Source organism: Drosophila miranda, chromosome XL (assembly GCF_003369915.1).
Source record: "Drosophila miranda strain MSH22 chromosome XL, D.miranda_PacBio2.1, whole genome shotgun sequence".
NCBI classification, from domain to species: Eukaryota; Metazoa; Arthropoda; class Insecta; order Diptera; family Drosophilidae; genus Drosophila; species Drosophila miranda.
In genome coordinates this window covers 12,462,020-12,484,772 of record NC_046673.1, presented here as the reverse complement: position 1 = coordinate 12,484,772, position 22,753 = coordinate 12,462,020, and the positions used below count along the sequence as shown (strand labels likewise).

General features: G+C 44.0%; 1 protein-coding gene across 21 annotated transcripts in view; it reads left to right on the top strand.

Moving 5' to 3' along the window:
- LOC108164597 (small conductance calcium-activated potassium channel protein) overlaps positions 1-22,753 on the top strand; it is a 69,581-nt gene that overhangs the window by 11,160 nt on the left and 35,668 nt on the right. For 12 of the 21 annotated variants that reach the window (XM_033388009.1, XM_033388013.1, XM_033387987.1 and 9 more), the window contains exons 3-4: positions 1,142-2,365; positions 5,381-5,482. In XM_033388009.1, coding sequence (XP_033243900.1) covers positions 1,142-2,365; positions 5,381-5,482 — 1,326 coding nt within the window. Of the gene's footprint in view, positions 1-1,141; positions 2,366-5,380; positions 5,483-7,321; positions 8,370-15,125; positions 16,734-22,753 lie in introns of those variants that run through there. The other 9 variants (XM_033388001.1, XM_017300433.2, XM_017300432.2 and 6 more) reach the window with 4 other exon arrangements.

The window sequence follows — 22,753 nt, the reverse complement described above, 5'->3', positions numbered from 1 at the left end:
AATCGGGGAGAACTCATTACTCTGCAGGTGTTTCAGCATTTCACATTCTCAGTCTCAGTTTCAGTCTTTCAGTCTTTCAGTCTCTGGGCTGTCCTTTCCCGCGCCAGTGTGAGGAGGGGGAGCTCCCCAAAAACACAAAACAAAATCCTTCTTCATCTGCGGGTCCTCCTGCATAACTTTCGTCCTGCATAATTTACACTTTTTCCCTGGCAGTATTTATAGTTGAATTATTGATTTTCATTACCAACATTTTCGAGTCCAGTTTCAAATTAGTTTTTTTTGTTGTTGTTTTGTTGCCTCATTTTGGGGTACACTACACTCCTTCTTGCGGTCATTGAGCTTTTGTGTGGCATGCATGGCATGGCTTTGAAGCTTTTCCCGGCTTATCAGCTCATGGATGGCATCTGCTTTTCGTCCAGGATGTGTGCTCCAGGGCTTCCAACTTCATTCGAATAGTTCTTCTTCTACAGAGCTTTGCGGTAGCTTTTTTTGTTTACCTCCTTTTGGTTCTCGACTTTTTCTAATTCTTGGCGAGATTATAGCCCTCCTTTTCTCTGTGTCCACTTACTTCTTTCAGCCACTGTACAGCCTTTGGGGTTTAGTTTTCTTCCCATTCGTTTTGTGGACTTTCAGAGTGTTTTTGTAACTTTGTATATAGACTAGAGGAAGTTTGAAGCTACGGCTATACCTCTTTCACAGGGGCACTCGGCTCTCTCAATGGCAGATGGGATCAGGAAAAGATCTATGTAATCTACATCTCTGTGACCATGACTAGTTTTAATCATGCACATTTTCTTTGCGGCAGCTCCAAGCTATGGTATTCCTCAGTACCAGAGTCCTACGCTCTGAGTTCTACTAGTCATTTTTGTAGATGGATCAGGGGGAGCCAAACAATCAGCACCGCTCTCATGGCACAAAACTAGGCTCCAGCTGTTATCACTAGGAAGCCTTTTGCCTACATCCATATATTTTTAAGAGCTGAATGTCTTGAAAGCTCTACAAGCACTACTCGTTTTCCTTTTGATTCAGCAGGGAATTCCTACTTATACTCATCTAGAAATTAATGTCCTGGGTGCCTCAATTACTTGATCTTTCTTATTTATTATTGCTGTATCTCTAAGTATTCGTTTTCTCTTTCCAGATGTCAATTCAAAAGCTTAACGACAACGCAAACTCGGGATACGTGAGCTCCGAGGAGACGGACTCTCTGCTGGTGAGCAGCGGCACCCCCAAGGGTGGGGGCGGCGGCGGTCGAACCGCCCTGCTGCGTCAGGTGAAGAACAGCAGCTCAGCCAATGGACCAACAGTCGCCACCACAGTGGTTACCACATTGCCATCCGCCTCGGGATCGGGAACGGGATCGGCCAGCAATATGGCCTCCGGGGGATCGGGAGGCAAGCCGACTCTGATGCGGCAGGATCGCACCTCCACATATCTGACAAGTCCACAACAGTCGCAGCAGCAGCAGTCGCGTATGGGCTCTGAGGAGAGTATGCGCGGTGGGATGATGCAGCATGACGAGGACATTGAACAGGGACTAAGAGCCAGTGGCACTGGTACTGCCGCGGTGCCTGCCACAACAACCATGGTGCCAGACATTGAGGTTTACGAAGAAGAGGACCAAGATCCACAGCAAACTCAGACCAATAATACATCGACGACCAAGCTGGAGCAGCAGCAACAACCGACCATATCAATTATGAATTTAAGCCTAAAGCCCAACGAAGCTGGCAGTAGTCTGGGTCCAAGTCCCAGTCCTGGGAGTCATCCCAATCTGGGGACCTCATCATATCAAAATCTGGCGTCCAGCATACCGCCGAGTGCGCCGAGTCGTTGCCGAGCATGCCGCAACTGCAGTCGCCGTGCTTCCACAACGCCCATGTCCACCGGACTCATGATCGACCGTTCCGCATCGCGGGACAGCGTGAAGAGCGGCGGAAATCTCACCAGCTCGATGGCCATTTGCATATCAAACTCTGCCCTCCAGCAGCAGCATCAACAGCTACAGTCGCAGCAGCATCCTTCGCACCAGCAGCAACACTTTCAGCTGCACCAACAGCTCCAGATCCAGCATCAGCAACAGCAACAGCTACAGTTGTATCAGCATCACCATCAGCAGGTGCCCCCGGTGCTTATTACATCATCCCCGACGAACGGGTCGCGCATCATTAGGCAGAGCTCACAGCCGGAGTCCAGCACCACGGCCATATGTTGTGGCACGCACGCAACTTGCGTGGGGCACGCCCACTCGCACACGGTGCCCAATGTGTCGCTGAAACAGTTGCGGGAGAGCACACAAGATGGCATCGCCGGCATTGCTGCCGACTCCCTGCGGATCAACGGTGGAATGCGACCCTTCAAGCAGGTGAGAGCATCCATATTCCATATAAATATTTCCGCAGCGTCCCTCTCCATGCAGCACCTGCAATCGGTAGTGGTCCTGTTCGAGTATACCCATACGACATCGATATATTCGATCCACAAGTCTTTTTATACAGTATATATACTAGTACACATATTATAAAGTATATATATGTACATATTCGATGTTCGATGTAGACACTGTTCGCACTCGATGTTCTGTGTTCTCAAATCTTTGCATTTCTGTACAGAGTCCATGATATATAAACAGTGTGGCCAGACTGGTGTTCATCATCCAGCAGTTAAGTGTGACCTGAGGAGTTTCCTTCAAGCCATTCTGACAATAAGTGATCACTGATCCCTTTACAGTTTACACAATGAATTGCGGCCTTTAAGTAATAGTACAGTGTGGCCCTTCTACTTCGAATATTATTATTAAAGAGTGTAGCCAGACTTAAAGTTAAGAGTGACCAACGATGCCAGTAGAGCTACTATGTTGAAAATAACATAACATTTATCAAAATTCACCGGAGAATGACCATCCCAGATGATCTTGCACTTAGGGTGACCATCGTATTGTTCAACCCATAATTTAGACAGCTCTGGTCGCACTGGTCGCACAACCACGCGTCTTACGACCCAAAGAACTTGAGCTATTATATTATCAACATTTTACTAACTTTTACTTAGTAATGTTAATCTGTAATCTAATTTTAATCAAAGTATATTCTGAATATCCCCTCCTGTAGATCACTCTTTCTCTATCGTAATACTTGTAGAGTCCCTCACACATTTTCATGACGAATTTCGATACTCAAATATTTCCTTATTTAATTTCTCTATTGTTTTCTAATATTCATAAAGCGATTTGCTTACTTTGTTGTTTCTTGATTTTATCTTTTTTCAGTTTTTATGGTTTTTTTCGCAGCCCCCCGTACCCCTCTGTGACCGCCTCATCCCACGGTCTAACGCTTTTCCCGCGCGGAAATCCAATTAGTGAAAATCAATATTGCTCATACGCGGCGTTGGCTGAACAATTATTTTGTTCATTTGTGCATTTTCCATTCTCCCTCAAATGTGCCCCCGCTCGATTTTTGTTTCTTTCCATGGGTGTTTTCCCTCCCTCTCTCTGCCATTTTTTTGGGCATAATTAAAAATTTTGTTTACACACCATTTGATCGAGAAGTGAGGAATGAGCTGAATAGTGGAGATGTGGTAGGAGATGGGTCTGAGGATAGGGCCGAATAGTGGAGATCATGAGATGGGGAAGAAGATGTGCCATTTACGTCTTGGTAGGTGGGCATTAAAGTGGTTTTTCCCACCGAAATAGAAAGAAGCAGTACGAAAAAACTTAATCAAGAAGCAAGAGAAAAACAAGGAGAAATTTTAATTGAATCATTTTCGCCAGTATCTGCTGCTGCTGCTGCTGATGGGGAAATTGATTATGGGACTGTGTTAAGTGCCCCAAAAAGAGGATTGGAGGCGTGCCTAATTCTCACACGAAATGCCAAACGATTGCCCCCCAAACCCCCCCACACATTTATCAATATCTTTCGCTGTCTCCCACGAAAGGCAGATATAATTATAATTAATATTAATATACGGCGACGTTTGAACTTTTCTTTTGGTGCTCCCCAAAAATATTCGAAAAAAATGAAATACGAGTCTATATATAGATTGATATCTGGGGTATAAGGAAAAAAATATCGCTTTCTTCATGCTGGAAGTGACCTTACGGCCATGATTGATGAATTTTTTCACTCTTTGACATTTGCTGTCGCGTTTTTCCTATTTTTCTGACCCTCACGCCCCCATTCCCCCATCTGTCCCGCCCACCCCTTAGAGATAATTGCGTTTGGGGTTGTGTCTTTCGGGAAAGCTGGAGGGAATCGTAGGAGTAGACTCCCGCTAGTATCGCGTGGAGCTTTTTGGGGAGCAAAGCTTTATTTTTTTAAAAACTAACGGCAGTGCCATAGTGAAATAGACAGAGGGGAGGGGTATGGACCGCCACTTAACATTTCGCCGGTCGAAAGCTTTCCAGGCACATTTAACATGAATAAAAAAGACAATAAAAATTGTATATGCTTCTATTTCCCCCGTCAATCGCCCCAACTACCAATCACCGACTGGCTGCCCGAAGCTTTGGCATTTCTTCCTCAAGCTAAAGAAGCTTTTGGAACCCCACCGCCACCCCTTTCGTGCTGCACTTCTGGTTAAAGCTCTAACGTATTTCAAGTTTTCGATTGTCTTATGTTTTTTCTCTATTTTTTGTTCTTGTTCCTGTTTTTTGTTTGTTGCAAAGCTTGTCCCACTTAATTATGCAACATAACATGGAAGTTCATGGAACTTTTCCACTCATCCCCCCCCCCCCCCCCCACCTATATGCAAATGTATGGACGTATGTACCTTTATGTTCCACCTGGGCGGGGGGGAAGTCCCGCAGGAACGTTAACTCTTTCTTTCCCTCATTCACATAAGTATCTTTTCGTGTCTTAATATATCCCATATGATCTTTCATGAAATCTCATTCTAATAGTTATAGTTATTAATCGTATTAAATATCGTATAAGTTGCTAATATCTATGTAGTTGCGATAGAAATATTATCTTATCCAACTTTTATAATACTAATGTATAAGCATACAGTACATACAGTGCGTTTCAGAACTGTCGTACAAGAAAATATTTACAAATTTAGCAACTAAAAGAATTCGATAAAAAAAACGTATCGATAACCTTACCGATCATTTTTCGATAAATATTCTTTTACCAATCAGTTCCGGTACGCACTGTATCTGTAGGAATCGCAACTGACTTATGTCTCTACTATGATCTATGATAGATATGTATGTATGGAAACTGCTTAAATTCATCCCTACGTCTGTTTCCCGCTCCCTAGCCGCCCCCTCACCCGTCGGAATCTTTAGCTCTCTCTCGCTCCAGTAACTTAACTAACTTAGTAACTAACTAACTAATCTGTATTAATCGCCTATCGCAACCACTCTCACAATTCTCTTCAGGGCGTTCTTCTAATGCCTCGCACCTTGTCCGAAAGCCGAAAGTTGAGACTTCGAAGGGCCTTCACCGAGGCCACTAGCGAAACGCTCCAAAGCTCCAAAATGGTATTTAACAACAGTAAAAAAAAAAACGACAACAACAGAAACCAATTACAAAAGAAATATACACCGAAAAAACCCATTTTCCAAAACTAACAATTTTGTTTTATGTGTATGTGCATATACTCGTAAATGTTTAGAATGAAACATGAAAAACAAAACAAAACAAACAAAAACCAAAATTCATGTGAACCAGTTCGTACGAGTAGTTCCAAAAGTTCCAAGTTATTTCCAATGGCACCACCCCGCCTTGAGCCCTCGCCGGTCATGTAGATTGTTGCTAAATGCTAAATGCTATATGCCTTTTGTCCAATCCGGTTTGCGTGTTGCTATAAGTTTCTTCCTAGACTGCACTGCCTCGATGTCCATTCAAACCTCTAGAAAAAACCACAAAAAAAAAATGAGAATGGAAAAAACCAAAAACCGTTTGAGAACCGTTTTAATGATTGTTGAGCATTTTTGCAGCCTGAACTTCCGCATCCCATAGTTGCAATCCACTGCCGCATTCCACTTTGGCCTCCACTTCCGCATCCTGTATTTGTCGCATTCCACGTGCCCATCCATCAGTTGTCTCACCCCCATATTCGACCTTTAGATTCCACTTTTGGCATTCCCTAACTGCATCCCTTTTCCGCATCCCACCGTTCTATTCACATTCCACTTTCACATCAATCTTAGCATCCATTAAGCTTTGGCTTCCACTTCCTCATCCGCACACAGTCGTTTCAACAAAAGCTTTCGCAAAACAAAGCTTTGCTGTAGTTCTGTATTTTTGTAGATCGCACACATATCCTATATAAACTATATGAACATACATATGTATTATTGATCGACTCGACCAGGTAAGCCGTAGTTGAAAATGTTTTAATTTGCACCAATTCCGTTTGAGATGGCAGCACTTACTGTAGATCTGTTTATACTATGTATTCTTATCGAAAAGCTCCATCCACAGCAATCTATATACAGGTATATATCTGTAAAGGGTATTCAGCGGGTCGGTCCTAGCTTGGGGTAGCGGGACCATTGGGGAAACGTTTTATGGGCTGCAAAATATTCATTTTCATGACGTCGACGCGATCAGGTGTTCCATTCATTCGCCCGTTCCATAGAGACCACCAACTAACGGATGTCTCTCTCAGCGCAGCACTAATCGGCTTGTTCTTGACGCTCCCCCTCTGTTCCGTTCCTGCCTTTTTTACTCTCTCCACCTGTTAATGTTTTCTGCCATCTCTTCTTCCCCTGTTTTCCATGTTCTTCCGTCGTTCTCTCTCTCTTTCTCCTGCTTCCCTCTGCCGAGATTTCTCCTGCTGCTGCCCTCTTCCGATCATTCCACGTGCTGCTGTCTTCTCCTTCAGCATCACTCTCATCGCCTGCTAATCAAGGTGTGTTAATATAGGGTTAGGCATTGCCCTCACACCTCGTTGCCTCATTGCCGAAATTTTGTTGCAGTTCCTTTTGTGTGTGAGACAGATAAAGGGAGACAGAAGTTCCCCCACCATAGATGTATATACTATGTATAAATGCACCTTGCTGCAGTCCTTATCCCCTCTCACCCGGCTTTGCTCCCGCCACCTGCTGGTGCTGCTGCCCATAGCCGCCCATCTGCATCCACCTGCTGCCGTCTGTCCACTCGGCATCCACCTTCCAAATCGTGATCCACCCCATTTACGATCCACGAGCAGCGACGCGTGCTCCCCAAATCGGCTGCTCTGTTCCGTTATATTGGCGGAACAGAATGGAAGACGAAAAGGCAGACAAAGAAGCAGAAAGAAAAGATGGGAATATAAATATAATTTTTTGGTGGGCCAACCATTTGTACGTCGTCGTTGCGCTGCGTCGGAAGGGATCGCTGCTCCGCTGTTTCGCTGTTAAAGTGCTCCACCGTCCCAGGCCGCTGTCTCTCGCGAATGAAAGTACAAAAAGTTTATAATAAATGCCGATTGGGTCTGCTTGTTTACATTCTGGACATTTACGCAGCCAAAATACCGATTTGGCTGGAACAACACCAAATCAAAATCGAAATCAAAATCACAATTTCCATCCGAATCTCAATCCAAAGACCATTGGAAAGTGCGCTGCTGCGGTTATTTGGTCGCGTGCGCTCCCATCGCGATTGCATTTTCTGCAAGTGAAACGGAAACTGCACTTTTTTTTGTATGTGAAAACAGTTTGACCTCTCTTCAGGCTCTTGGCTCCAGGGTTCCAGTGCCCCGGGCTGTCGTTGCCCCTGCCGCTGCTGGCAATGTTTTTGCTTTTTGTGACTTTGGGTCCAAAGCGTGCGCGTGAGAGAGTGTGAGTGAGTGAGAGAGTGAGCACACAAAGGATATTTGATATTAAACAAATAAGGGGAAATTGTGCAAATTTGTGCGGGGGCCCCCAGCTCCAGAGCATGTCGCCGGCCTCCTGCATGGAGAACGAGTGCAATCCGGGCACTCTATACCAGAAATGCCTGACCGCCGGCAATCCCACACTTGCCGCCATGCCGCCACCGTCGCTGCCACTGCCGCTGGCCACGCTGCCAGCGTCATCAGCATCTCAATTGATGCCATCGATATCGCCATCGCCATCGGCAACCCCATCTGCCTCGCCATCGCAATCGCCCTCGCCGTCGGCGTCGGCATCACCCTCACCGTCACTATCGTTGACGTCGACGCTGCCGCCGCCATCGCAGCGACTGGTACCCGCTGCCACAGCACTACCGGTACTGTCATCGTCGCTGCCAACAGCAGACGGACACCCAAACGCAGACGCAGCCGCGGCTATGACGCGCACAGGCAGCGTTGGGGGAGGCGGCAGCGGTGGCGCCGCAAGCACGGCACGCCGAAACTCTCTCTGGCTGGAGACCCTGCGGAACACGCGAAAACTGTCCTACGCCAATGAGCGACCCATTCTGGTAAGTGCCACCACAGCGGCCGACCAAAGTCATGACGTATCATCCTTATCCGCGGTGGGACTCCCACCTCCCACCACCCCATATCCACCCCCTCCCATCGCCATTCCCATTCCCATAACTTTCGACCATTTCCATTTGCCATTTCGTTGGCGGCTTCCACGTGCCCGCCGCTTTGCCCACTCGGCGGCTCTGCCGCCTAGCCAGAAGCCCGCCGTTCGTCCAAACTATAAAAATAAATAAATCGCGCGACCATGCTCTCACTCTCTGGCTATCTCTATTGCCGCCTCTCTCTATGAGCCATTCGAAGTTATTTTCAACCAAAAGCATCTGCAGAACACAAAAACACAGGAAAACACAAATAGGCATGGACACCAGCGCCAGTGCCAGTGCCCGGCGATAGTGATCGAATGCGACTGATGACGGCGAGCAACGAAATATTGATACCCTGCTTGGACAAACATGCGAGTGGAAATTGGGAAATGAATTCGGGGTTAAGATCTTAGAAGTTCTGGAACACGAAATGAGATATCAGTGACAAAAGTAGGAGACGCAAAAAGATTCTAGCCGGCAAAGTTGGTATAGGAATATAAGGAATACGGAATAGTTCGAATTATATCGGTATTGATGTTGATTGGAAGAATATGTCATTGAAACTTTAACACGCTCCAGCAGAGCCACAAGGTTTTGGTATAGCCAGGCTAAGATTATATACCAAGGAATAGGGTATATGGTGGGATAAACAAGAGATTCCGAATTTTGGGGGGAAAAAGATAAGTTAATCTTCGAACTCGAATCCTTTGTAGAGTCCACTCATATAGTGTATGAGTACTATCATATCTTATTTCATTCTAAATGTTCCCATAATATTGGATTCCGAAACTTTTTCTCTTGTAACATATGTAAGTTTGTTTTAATCATTGCCCCCTCAGTGATTTTTCAGAAATGTATTTGATCCCAATAGATCCCATAAATATACTCAAAAGATCAATAAAAGTTCCATCGCAACTATTTTTTCTGAAGAAGTATCCGACAAGAGATGCGTACACAGCATTCAATCGAATGTAATTGTAATACGAATGTACTCGGTAATATTATGCAAAGTGCGAAAACTGTGAAGAACATTTATCTAGAAGAAAAGTCATAGCAACAAAATCATCTTTCTGAGGTGATCAATCATCTATCTTAAGACAACAATTGTGAAATGATGAGCGACAACAAGTGTAACAAATACCCTGGAATATTGGGGATACAAACGATACTGGGGATACTGGGGGTGGCGGGGAAGGGGGCTATGAAAGCAATAACAGAAAACAAATGTGGGAAATATACACATCACACAGCAGAGCCAGATCCAGAGGCGGCGACCCCCAAGCACAGACGTAGACACAAAGAAGGAGGCGACGACAAAGAAGGTTGAGTGAGAGGCAGGAGGCACAGAGAGAGAGAGAGAGGAGATCATATATTCCATCAGCATCTGAATTTGAATCTGAATCGGAATCGGAATCGGTATTTCGGTGTACCGGGTACCGGGTACCGCGTACCTGGGAATAATGGAAATGCCCATAAAGACAGAAATTTGTTCGAGTGTTCGAAGAAGCGTATTCATCGGTTGTAGTACATGTGTGGGGAAGCGCAACACAAACAACACATACGTTCTTTGATATATTGTTTATACGGGAAAACGATTTCGATTTCGATTACGATCGGGGGATCATCATCATCAAATGGGTAAATGGGAAATGAAATGGAAATAGTGAATCGAGATGGAAAAAACTCTTGCAGAAAAGTGTTTTCCGATATTGTTTACACACCCAGAGACCCAGAGATACGTATTCAGGGTCAAAATCAAGAAAGAGAAAGAGTTCCGCTCGAGATATACGTAGAGATACCTACGCGAATGCGATAGCAAAGTCTATAATTTCGGTTCCGCCCCAATCAGTGGCAAATAACTCATGGGACTTCATCGGTTATTCGGCTTAAATTGCTAGTTACATCAGACATAATAAATGGTCTTATAGATTGAGAAGCCAATTCCGTTGGTTTAAACAATAGTTTAAACAATCGAGTCGAGGCGAATCGAATCGAAGCCCATCGACACGTAATTAATGGCTTATGGAAAGAAAGGAATAGAGCTGCACAGAGAGACCAGGGACCCATACTTTTCGTCTACACTTCTCTTTCGGTTCGCTGAGATCGGAGACAACGGCGGATATAAATTATCGATGCATCCATCCACGACATGTGTCTTTGGCTTTGCCTTTGCCTATGCCAGTGTGTGGCATAACGTATTTAGATGATGATTAATATTTAATTATACTGTATACTCGGAAACGTATGCACTTGGGTCTGTTGTTTGTCTATTGGTCCGCTCCCCCAATGGGTATTACGTGGTGTCATCTAAAATATTTAAGGCGTTTGCTTACACGAGCCACCAACCCTAAGGGAGCCGCGCGACTCTTCTTCCATATGTCTGCATTTCGAGTAAGGACTTTCAAATGTTAAGACCCCCATTCACCCATTGTGTGGCAAGAACAATCGGCGGGGCACCTGTGTGTGAAAAGTGTCTGCCAGGTGGTGTGGCCTCAATAGTCCTCCAATAACTTATGGCCGCCGGACGGATGGACGGACGGCAGGCGGCTGGCAACAAGCATTATGCGGCATGAAAAAGTCGAGTATGTTTTTAAAATTTAATGATAATGGACGGCGACTGCAGTTTTCTCTGCATTTACAATGTCTGCCTGTTAGGACGGATGTGCCACATGGATATACATATATCTATATGGTATAGGTATATATCTCGTAATATACGCGAGTATCTTTATCTGTATGTGTGCAAGTGCTTGGTTGTTGTTTGCCCCCGAGTGTCTATCAATAAAATATGACAAGAGGCACTGTCCCCGAGACACAAAACCGAAAGGTCGCGCCGCAACGGAATTCTGAGTCACTGGCCATGCCGCAAGGGGCTGTATAATCGGAATGGGACTCGGATTCGGATTTAGATGCGGGGAACACTTTCTCAGTCCAACAGATGTCCGATCTTTGTGGCTATTATTACGTATACGTAGACGCAGTATAGACTACTTTGAGGTTCCATTAATTGTACATCTGTCTGTATGTGTGTGTGTGTGTGTGTGTGTGTGTGTGGATCTATTTGGGATTCCATAAATGTGATTTTTGCGGTACTGTGTACTCGAATGTAATATTGCTTTGATCCAAGTTGATCGTCTCATCGTTAATATGTTCTTTTAGTGTCTGTCATTTCTATATTGAAGATATTTTGATTGTCTTTTTGGCTGAATTTATTCCCGCATTACAAGATCATTTAATTTTGTATTACAGAGGATTCTCACAAAAGCAATTCTTCGAGTTCTACTCCTATGCTTAGCTCTCTCCCAGTGAGACTCGTATTTTCATTTAAAGGAATAAAATCTCATTGGATATTCATAGGTTCTGTTTCATTCTGTGCCTAGAATGTGCACTTCCCTTTCTCTCTCAACAGCTCTCTCCCATTGAGACTCGTTCTTTCCTTTTTTTAGACGTCAAGTCACTGTCTTTTGCGTCTTTCGTCAAGCCTTCGCACGTCATTCCATGGCCCTAAGCCCCACCCACTCCCAAAAAAAACCAAGATGGAAAGTGCACTGTCTTATTCCGCACCGCTCGCCACCCCCACCCCCAATCAATCGAAAACCAATATTGAAAACTTACCTAAAAGGGAGAAAAAATGGTGATTGGTGGTGGGGGGTTTTAAAGTTAGGGCTTAGGGGGTTTTTGGGGGTTTTGGGCAGAGGATGCCAGGGAAATGGCAAATGGCTGACAAATGCATAAAGTTTTCATTTCAATGAATTATTCAAAATCCGACATGACAACATTTTGACTATCTGTCGTTTGCGTTGACATTTCCATTTCCATTTGATATCTGGGTCGCCGGAGGGGGGCCCCGGTCCCTGCCACTGACGCAACACGATTGTGCAACGTGAAGTGGCAGGGACACGGACGGGATGGGAGACTTGTGTAAGGGTAAGCGGGTGCTTAGGTGCGATGTCTCATACGCTCACGTTAATGTCACTGTCGCGAGAGTGATGGGCGCTTGAGACAATTGGGGAGACACACACTCGTGTCTGTGGCATGTGCACTCCGTGAACCCGTGTTTGTGGCATGTGCCGGCCCATGCACTCCTGAACTGCTATTTTGGGTCCTGGGAAAAACCACTGGTGGCTCCCTTTGATTGCCGGGAGATGTCCTCCGTCTAAGAATAAGTGCATTGATTGATTTCCGGTTCAACAATTTTGATGCCCAAAGGGGCAATGTCCTTCTGCCCAACAGTTAGTTGTCTAAGAGCACCTAGGAATATTGCAGGAACACGTAGAAGGAACAACGAGGAATAGACATACATAAATTTGAATGCATTTATCAAGTATACGACCCGTATAGAGAGCATAAAGCTATTCCTCTAGTTTTGAAGCTATTATTTGAATCAAAAATGCAATTCTTAGTCCAGGATTCTGCAAAGCAATTCATGAGCGACAAAGCCGCTTATGACGCTTTATGGATACCATGGAAACCATTGAAAAATACCATTTGTCATATGCGCTACATATTCATGTAAAAGACAGAGTAGTGGGTATCTTGATGTCGAGGAACGTGTGCCGCAATAGTAAACTTTCAGAAACTTTTCGTTTTTGCAACATTTCGCTTAGATCCCCCCAAAGAAGATGATACCTGGAAAAAGTTGTTCAAGTTCTCCTAAAAACCTGGTTGCCATGTGTGGATGTCGGCAAGGGAGTTTTGGGGCGTACAGTGGGGAAGAAAGCGGAACGAGGATGGGGTGAAATGGGGGGCCATCAACTTCTTATTCTAGGTGCTAGACGGGCAATCCATTTGTCAGTTCATCAGCGCAAAGGAATGCATCTCTGTGTGTGTGTGTGTGGGTGCGTGTGTTTGAGTCCTTTGTTTGCGTGGGCGGATGTGAGGGTGTACGAGTGTGTGTGGGGAAGTACATATATCCTTGTATGCACAAAATATGGCTGAACAACGTGACTAAGACAACGGGGAAGGGGGACGACAGGCAAACCGACAATTGCCGATGACAATGAAAATCGCGTAGAAGTGGGAGATGTTTGAATTGAGCATCCATTTGGGGCAAAATCCCATTCCCCATCCCCCTGCTGCTGCTCCTGATGCTGCTGCAAGAAGCGGGGGTACAACGGGAACCATCACCTTACGCAAATCGGAGTGGAGTTCCGTAATGCGCAGGACCAACCGAAGGCCATGGACAAAAGTCGCTCTCTCTCTCTCTCTCTCGCTGTCTGTCTTTTGGTTTTGGCCAAACAATTTTTTCTGATTTCCAAAAAGGGAATTTTCGAATTCTCAATAATTGTCTTTATACTACACATATATACCTATCTATAAAACCTTGTATATATATATATACATATGTATGTATCTGCCTGTGTGTAACCGCAAAAGGATTAACTTGTAAAAGTTCAATTTTGATTTTCATATCGCGTGCCAAGTGGACATTATGCTTTTCCTTTTCCTTCCGTTATCACAAGCCAAAGCCCCAACTAAAGCTCAAAGTTCATCCAGAAGAAGCTTCCCTCCAAGCAGCCCAAAAAAAATGACAGAACGCAAGCCGAAGAACAACGGTTCTTCTCTGCTACTGTACTGCCTCTGTCGCTGCTTTGTGCGTGTACCCTACTCATAGGAGTGTAGGTGTGTGCAAGCGAGATGGCCATACCAGCACACACGCGTAGAGGGGTCGAAGAGAACGAGAGTGAGAGAGAGCGAGCGCGCGCAAAACAAAGTTGAGTGGATTGGAAATCAGTCAAAAGAGAGAGTCGAACAGCGCCGCCGACGACCGACGTGCGCTCTCTTTTTCTCTCTCTGCCATCGTCCCCGCCACTACGTTCTTTCTCCTTAGCTATGCCGCCTTCTGCCGCCAAATTAAACACACATGACAATGCCAATTCATTATGTGCCAACCGAAAATTGCAATTGCAAAATGCAGCAACGGCAGCAGCAACAGCAGCAGTAGCAGAAATATCCCGCAGGCAGGCAGAAGCAGCAGAGGGCAAGCCGCAGCAGCAGCTGATAAAGACAGTTTGACAGGAAGGGCAAAATCTGGGTCTGCCAGCAGATGCCACCCACCCGCCTGCCACTGCCACTGCCATTGTCGTTGCTCACTTGTTCGTTTTCGTTTCGTTTTTACAGTTATTTATCCAACTATGGCTTTGGTTATGGGAACCGGGGGCCGTGGAGTCCGTCCGTCTGCCTGGTACCGTATCCGGGTACTGCTTTAGGGCCCTTTTTTGCATGTGCTGTGTCTCGGCAGCGGCAGCGACAGAGCAAAAGCAGAGCAGAACCAGAGATCGGGTGTTTCGGCTCTCAGTATCGCTCGGCTTGTGGGGGTCGGTCGGGCGCTTGGGCGGCTGTTAGTGTCGGCCTCTGCTGCTGCTGCTGCTGCTGACTCTGCCTCCACTGTGTGTTTGCTGTTGTTGGTTTTCCTACTGCTTGTACTGAGCTACTCTGCTTCTACTGCTTGGTACTCCTCTGCTGCTGCTGTCTCTGCTTCTACTGCTTGTACGTACTCCTCTGCTATGCTTCGACTGCTCTGCTCTTCTTCTATTCTACTGCTTTGCTCCTGGCTGCTCTTCTGCCGGCTTTTGCCGCCTCCGCTGCTCTGCTGTACTGCTGTTCTGCTGCTCGCCACTCGGTTTGTGGTTGAGTTAATTCGAACCTCTTCGTCGGTCGTTTGGTCGTTGCTCGTTGCTCGTTTTCCGATGCCGCCGTCGCTGTCGCTGCTTCTGCTGCCATTTTGCCGCTGCCGCCATTGCTATCGCCTGGCGTCGTCGCCTTCGTCGGCATTTGAAGATTCCGTTCCGTTCAGTCTGTATTGTGTTTACACCCATGGCTGACGTAGAGAGCGCAGAAAAGCTCAACCATCAAATACCCTATATACATAAACAACAACAACTGCAGCAACAACCAAAAACGCAACAACCACAATTACAACAGCGACAACAACAACATCGATAACCTTTAGCCAGCACGAAACCGAACCAACCAACAACAACAATTACGATAATAGCAATTACAAAAATTACAATTAAAAAAAAACACAAATAAACCACCCCCCCCTCCCAAAAAAACAAGTACTAATTTTTTTTAAGTGCGTGCGTGTATGTGTGCGTGCGTATTATCCATCTGTATGTGGTGTCGTTTGTATGTATGTGTGTGCGTAAACGCAACAATAACATCAACAACAACCACAACAACAACAAATTGAACATCCATCAGCCTAAAATATCTACGAACCGAATTTCAACCACGTTGTTCGTTCGTCAAACGTCAAACCGGTAAAATAACACACACACACACATCCAACACACCTACACACACACACTCCAGTGGCACACTCTAGTGGCAGGCAGCAAAGCATTAAACAAAATGAAAGCCGCAACAACAATACGATAACGGCACCAAAAGAAACAACAAACAGACGAGCAACAACAACAAATAAAAGAACAGCAACAGCAACAGAAATTTAAAAACCAAACCAAGTAAATAGCAACTAAAACACACATAAGACACAAGATTCCAATGTTGTAGGCCAACAACAAAACAGCAACAATAATAACAAAAAACAAAACGAACTTCAACTGCAACTCCAACAAACAACAAAAACTCCCAACAAACAGCTAGGAAACAGACAAAAACCAACAACAAACTATAGAAGAAATAAAAGAAATGTAGTAGAAGCAGCAAAAGAAAAATAGAAGAAACAGCAAAAGAAACCAAAGAAGAAACAGTCAAGAAAATAGCCAAAAAAGCAACCAACAAAAATCAAAAGAAGTAGGAGCAGAAGCATCAAAAGAAACAGTAAAACAAACCGAAAACAGCTCAAACAGAATAGCGGTGCAATAACAGAAACAGAAAACAGAAAAACCAGCAGAAAGAAGAAAGCAAAAAATTGATGTAAAAGTAGAAGAACAGCAGAAAGAAACAGAAAAATTCAAAAGAAAGGAAGAGCCAAAGTAAACGGGGAGCCACCAAACGGACAGAGGAGCAAGAGACGCTGCCTACGCAACCGCCGCCGCCGCCACCTCTACGCCTCTGCTCCGCCACCATCCAGTACCCGTCAGCCTCCAGCCTCCAGCCTACAGGCTACGTCTCCGTTTCCGCCTTCACCTCCAGCAGCAGAAGCAGCAGAATCAGCCGCAGCCGTCAAATATCTAAGGCATACAGAAAAAAAGATACAGATACTCCTCCGTAGAGCAGAACGAGCAAAACCCAAACCACAATCCAAGAGAAACCGAATTAACCGAACAACCACAATAACCAGAACAACCGACCAAAACGGAAGAAGTACGATATTTCAATATTATCCATACATACGTATACATTTGTAGAGTATATCTTTTACCCATATATCTTTCTAAAAACCAATCTTAAGATGAAGATAAAGATGAAAACGAAATTGTAACCGATGGTGGGAAAACTGTGTGGAAAACTTTTTGGGGAAAGGAAGAGAAAGTCGATGGGAAACTTTTGGGCAATATATTTACTAGAATTTATGGGAGGATAACTCAAGGTTTCCCTACACTTGTCCGCTCCACAAAACAATCTCCGTTCAACGGAAATGATTGTAGAACTCTATGCCACATATAAGGAGGGTACATTCTTTGAGGCAAATTTTTAATACGAGAAAAATCTTTATTATCTATGAGATGAAAGGGATGTGTCCTCACTCTTCCAGGGATGTGTACATATGTATGTCCTGTCAAGCCACTCTGGGAGAGATAATGACTAGGATGATGAAAGGGATGTGTACATATGTATGTCCTGTCAAGCCACTCTGGGAGAGATAATGACTAGACAAAAGAGATACATTTTGATCCAGAAAGTCTTCAAAAATTAAGGGAAACCAAGGGAAGGGAATAAGCTGTCCGAAAATAGTGTCTCACTAGCTCTGACCTTTCTGTAAGGGAAATATGTTTATCCCCAGATGTAGTACTGAGAGTATCTGTCAGGGATCTGTCCGTCAAGTGGAGACGTGTGACTGAAGAGGTCTGACCAACAGAGAGAGAATCCATTGGGATAAAGGGAAGACAACATTGTTGCCATGATTAATATTTTATTCTATTATTAACTTAAAACCCCATAGATTCAGCTCAAATGAATATTTTTAGTTTCTTTTCTTAAATCTATTAATACCTCAATATGTAGCTCTTGAAATAAATCATCTTACAAGATCCTCCCTCCCCTATACCATTTTTAAGAACTCGAAATAAAATCGTTGATGTTTCTTGTAAAAAACTCATTTCTTTATACGAATTTTCTTGATACTTTTTAATATCAATTAAATGATTATGAGTTTTCTCACAGAATTGGAAACAAAAGGTGAATTTCCGATAGCAAAAAAAAAGGGAAAAATAAAGCTGAAAAAGTGGGGAACAAAATCATGAAAAGAGTTGGAAAAACTTAAAAATCGTTTCAAATTTTGCTGTCTTTGGTTTCCTTTTGATTGATGGTGTGCTTGTGGCATGCCTTCCCTTTTATGTAGATCCAAAAAAACCTTGAAAAAAGTTGATGAGGAAGCGAACAAAATTTATGATTATCCCACACGTGAAGAATATAGAGGCAAATATATATAGGAAGAAAAACTTTGTGCTAAATGAGCTATTTGAAGTTTTTCTTGCCGCTTGAATATTTCATGATGAGCAAAAGGACCGTGTACTTCATGTGTACTGTCATTATTCCAACCAATAAACATACCTATTCCACATAGTATGTGCATCTACACCCTGAGAAATTTATTAGAGACCCAGCCATAACGGCTAGGCCACACTGGGAGAGAGTGAGAGGGAATTCCGGCTTTAACTTTCGGCAAGTGAGCAACGAAAAGTAAAAGTAACAAAGATAATAATAATATAATTAGACATTGTCTCAAGTTGGGGGCGCTGGCGTCTCCCATCAGCACGGCCCCCAAGTTACGACACATTCGACCAAATTCCCCCCCACCCCTTGGCTGTTGTTTGGGGGCCGCTTGAATTAGGAGTCGAGTCGAGGCCTAGGAATAGCCCTTGGAGACTCTCAAGCCTGAAGCCCAAAGCTCAAGCCTCAAGTCAACCCATTTAACCGGCAGAACATGGCCACATTTTGTGTGTGTCCCATTGTCACCCACACCACACCACACCGCACTGTTTCTTCTCTTGCGTTCAAATCTGTCTCTCATGTTTCTCTGCCATTTCACTGCCATTCCTACCTATCTATCTCTCTCTCTCTCGCTCTGTGTTTGTCTCTTGTTTTTGTGAGAAATTCCAAGCCGGTTGCATTAAGTTTCAGTTCCGGCTTGTTGATTGACATTTCCTCTGCCTCTTCCATTCAGCCATTCGTCCGCCGCTTTCGTCCTGGCCCCGTCCTGGCTTTTTACAGTTGTCACATGTCGGTGTCCCGTGTTTCGTCCTGTGTGCCGCGTTCGTGTGTCCCTGCGTTAGCCTTATCCTTTAGCCGGCTGACAGTTTTTGGCCAAGCGAAAAGAAACGAAACGAAACGTGTAGCACATTTTTTTGTTGTGTGTCGAAAAAAAACTCTGGCAATCTTATGCAACTTTCGCTTCGTTTGATAAACCGCAAAATGGTTTGGGAGCTTGCTTTGGGAGTGTGCTGGGTGGGGAGGGGGATGGGGATGGGGTTGGGCGGTGCTGGGTGTTGGTGGGGTGTTGCGTTATGTAAGGCTTTGGATGTAACAACAAGCGACAGAAACAAGAATGAAACAGAAGAAGCACGAGGCACCAGGCACGAGGCAGACGCCGAGATAAGAGCATCGACAAAAAGCAGAAAAGAAATGAGCAGCGAAACGTGAAAAACTCCACAAAAAATAATCTACAAGAAAGCAGAGAAACCAAAAGAATGAGAAGAAAACGAGAAAAAGAAGGGAAGGATGAGTGGGGAAAACAAAATGAAGAAGAAATCTTAAGGGAAAGCAAAAAAAAGGAAGAAATCTTCAGAAGGCGATGGAACGAAGAAAGCTTAAGAAAAATGAGACCTTAGAAAGAGAGCAAAAATTAGTAATGAAGTAGGGAAACCAGAAAGCAAGGGGAGAATTAGAGTGAGAGTAGAAGAAACCAAAAGGAGACGCAGAGTGAAAGAAGAAGAAAGCCAAAAGGCGAATCAGAGAGCACGAGAGAAAAGCAAACCAAAAGGCAGTAAAAGTGAGTGAAAAAAGAAGAAACGAAAAAAGTGGCATCAAAAGAAGAAATGGGTGAAAAAACATAAAACAAAATCTGAGTCGCACATTGCGTATACGTCATGTGTGCGACTTACAGATTCCACTTTCAGTTTCCTGCTCCGCCTCCTTCCCCCCCCCCCCCCCATAACATTCCTTCTTTTTATTGTTGTGTTGAAGGCTATATTAGAGGAGTGGGCGTGGCAGACACACAGAAAATCTGTCTGTTGTTGCCTTTATACGTATATTTTTTTCGCACCGAGCGGAGCGGCAGATATAACGCATACGCCGCATGGGATGGGCATTGAAAAATGCCCCTCCAGATGAATATTTTTCCAGCTTTAAAGATGCAAATCCCCAAACAGAAAAGGAAGAAAGATCTCCTATGGTGCTCGATGGTGGGGGTGTGTGTACCTCTGGGCTCCTCTGTGTTTTGTGAGCAGTGTGCGCCGGGGACGGAGGCACCCGGAATAATTCTGAATTATTAAGTTGCTCAATCAGGCCCGCCTTAAGACCTTAAACTCGCTTTTGAGATGGGGATTTGGTCCGAGGGAGAACTTTGTTTATCTCTTCTGTGCTTATATTTGTTTCTTCCTCTTCCTCTTTCTCTTTGTCTTTACTTTATTTTTGTATTTCATTGTGAACGAAGCAAGGAGGGAGGTCGATTTTGCTCTTAAGAAGGTGTGTGTGTGTGTGTGTGCAGAGGAGGAAATTTTCAATTAACAAATTCGCTTTGTGGCAGAGGTTTTTGTGATTTTTTTGTGGGATATTAAGTTTCTATTTCGGTAGAAGTTTTGCGATATGGCGGCCCTCACGCATAAACAAATCAGCCTCGAACGAAAGTTCCGGCTCGTCTCTCTCTCTCTCTCTCTCACTCTCTTTCGAAGGGAATTCCTTCAAGGGATTACATTTCCAGGACACACACACAAATCGTTGGGCCAGGACACGTGCCCCACAGGAGGAATGGATGTGGATGCCAGGGCTTTCTCTCCATTTCTCCCCTCCTTTGGCTGTTAAATGTTTTTTGATATCCTTTACCTTATGGGACACACTCATATGCATATGAACGCACACGTTTTCCCCAAGTGTGTACAACACTGAGAGAAAAACACTGTTGACTAATCGACTGTTCTTCATTTTTAGAAAGTCTTTTGAAAGGGGAATAGATTGTGGGGAAGATCACATCTAATACTTCTGTTCCTTCTACTTAGGGGATATTTCTTTCTATCTTTTGGTAGAAGATGGAGCTAAAATCTTCATTGTGCACCCTATTCTTGACTCCAAACTATGATTTTTCGCTCAGTGCACAAGCGTGTGGGTGGGTAAAATAAAAAAGAGTCTAAAGCTTCGCCATTGTGGAAAAGAAAAGGGAAAAAGGATGGAAAGAGAGAGAGAGAGAAAGCAAAAAGAGTCCAAAGCAAGGAAGGAAGGAAGCACGTGGCCATGACAGACGCATTGTTCTGTTTTGTTCTGCTACGTCCTGTTCTCTATTCTGTTACGTCTTTTACTGTAACGAGAGTCCTATTTCCTATTGGCCCTGCAACGAGAAACAGCGAATCAAGCTGGAAATCAAAGTTCGATTCGAATCAAATCGAATCACAGCAAATTTGCTGATGTTATTACCCCTCATGCACTCGACCCTCGCGTTGGTTGTTTGTCATTATTACGGAAGCAAATCATTCGAAATTAAACCTAATTGCTACGCATTAGCTCAATTCGGTGGATAGTCAGAGATAGTCCCATTCCCAATCCCCGTTTTGTGCAACTGCCGCCACCGGCTGTGTATACGTATGTGTCTCCCTCTGTCTGATTGTTGCCACTCTCGTATTCCTCGCTGGATAATTGAGCAGGCATGCGACCCTAACAGGCCATTGCGACTAGATGTCTAACCTTCACGAGGGGGCACCCTTAATGGGGGCACCTGCCACGTGGTGGCAGTGGTGGCTCATCCAAAAACTCCGGTGGCAAGCATTTGAGTCAAGGCCATCCGCCATTCGTCCACTGCCTGTGGCTCTGTCTATTTGGTATCGTTTGTTTATTAATTATTTGGTTAGAACCCACCTCCCCAACAACAACCCGAATTCTTGATGGAGTCCTGGGGGCGCCACCCCCTTCTCTCTCTCTCTCTCTCTGGTTTAGATCCTTGTTGCCACCGTTGTTTACCTTTTGCTATGGCAAATATTTGACTTTTTGCCATTTGGCTCTTTGGTTCCTTGTGTGGTTATACTTTTGAATACGATGAACATATGTGCTGTATAACAATTCCCAAAAGCGTCAACAGAAAACAAGAACATGAAAATTATTTGGAAAACTCATTTTTAACTCATAATTTCGGTGTTTGTGTTTATTGATACTTCCGCAGACCTCGATGAGGGTATATTTTATTCAGAATGCAGAAGGCGCCGCCTGCAGTAGTTTTCGTGTGACTTTCCAAATTGGAGGAATATTGGATCTCATTTTGGTAGCTTGCAAATATAGCTATCTACTAAAATTCACCAAGATCGGATAACTATAACAGCTAATGTCATCTCTTTTCCTCAAACGTAAGGGACGTGAAGATATTCGCTGTGAAAAATGTCCCATAAGTGATAGGATACATCCCTTCCATGTGAGTCTTCAGCTGACACAAACAGAGATCATTCAATATAAGAATCAAATTCGCAAATAAAGAATATAAAATATATTTAATAAAAAAAAAAAAAATACAAAAAAAAAAAATATACCAAAAATAATTAAAATAAAAAATACTTCAATATAATTAAAATTAAAAAATATTCTCTAAATACAAAAAAAATATTCGAGAATGCTAATTAAATACTAAAATTAATACTTAAATATACTTAAAATTCAAATAAATTATTCTCTAAATACCGAAACAAATTTCGAGAATACTAATTAAATATCAAAAATACTAAAGAAATGAAAACAAAGTACTATTCTCGTTGCGTCCAGCTCCTACTGCCATCTACAAAAATGTTTCAAATTGGTTTAAAACTTCTTACCTTTTTTGGAATAACTTCACATAACTATATTTGCCAATTGAATGGCAAATTGCCAGTCACGTTTAAACGTGAGATGCAACTTCTACAATGGAAGCGCACTATCAAAGCGATTCTAAGATCACTTCCACCGTTTGAATCCGCTTATAGGGTATTCTG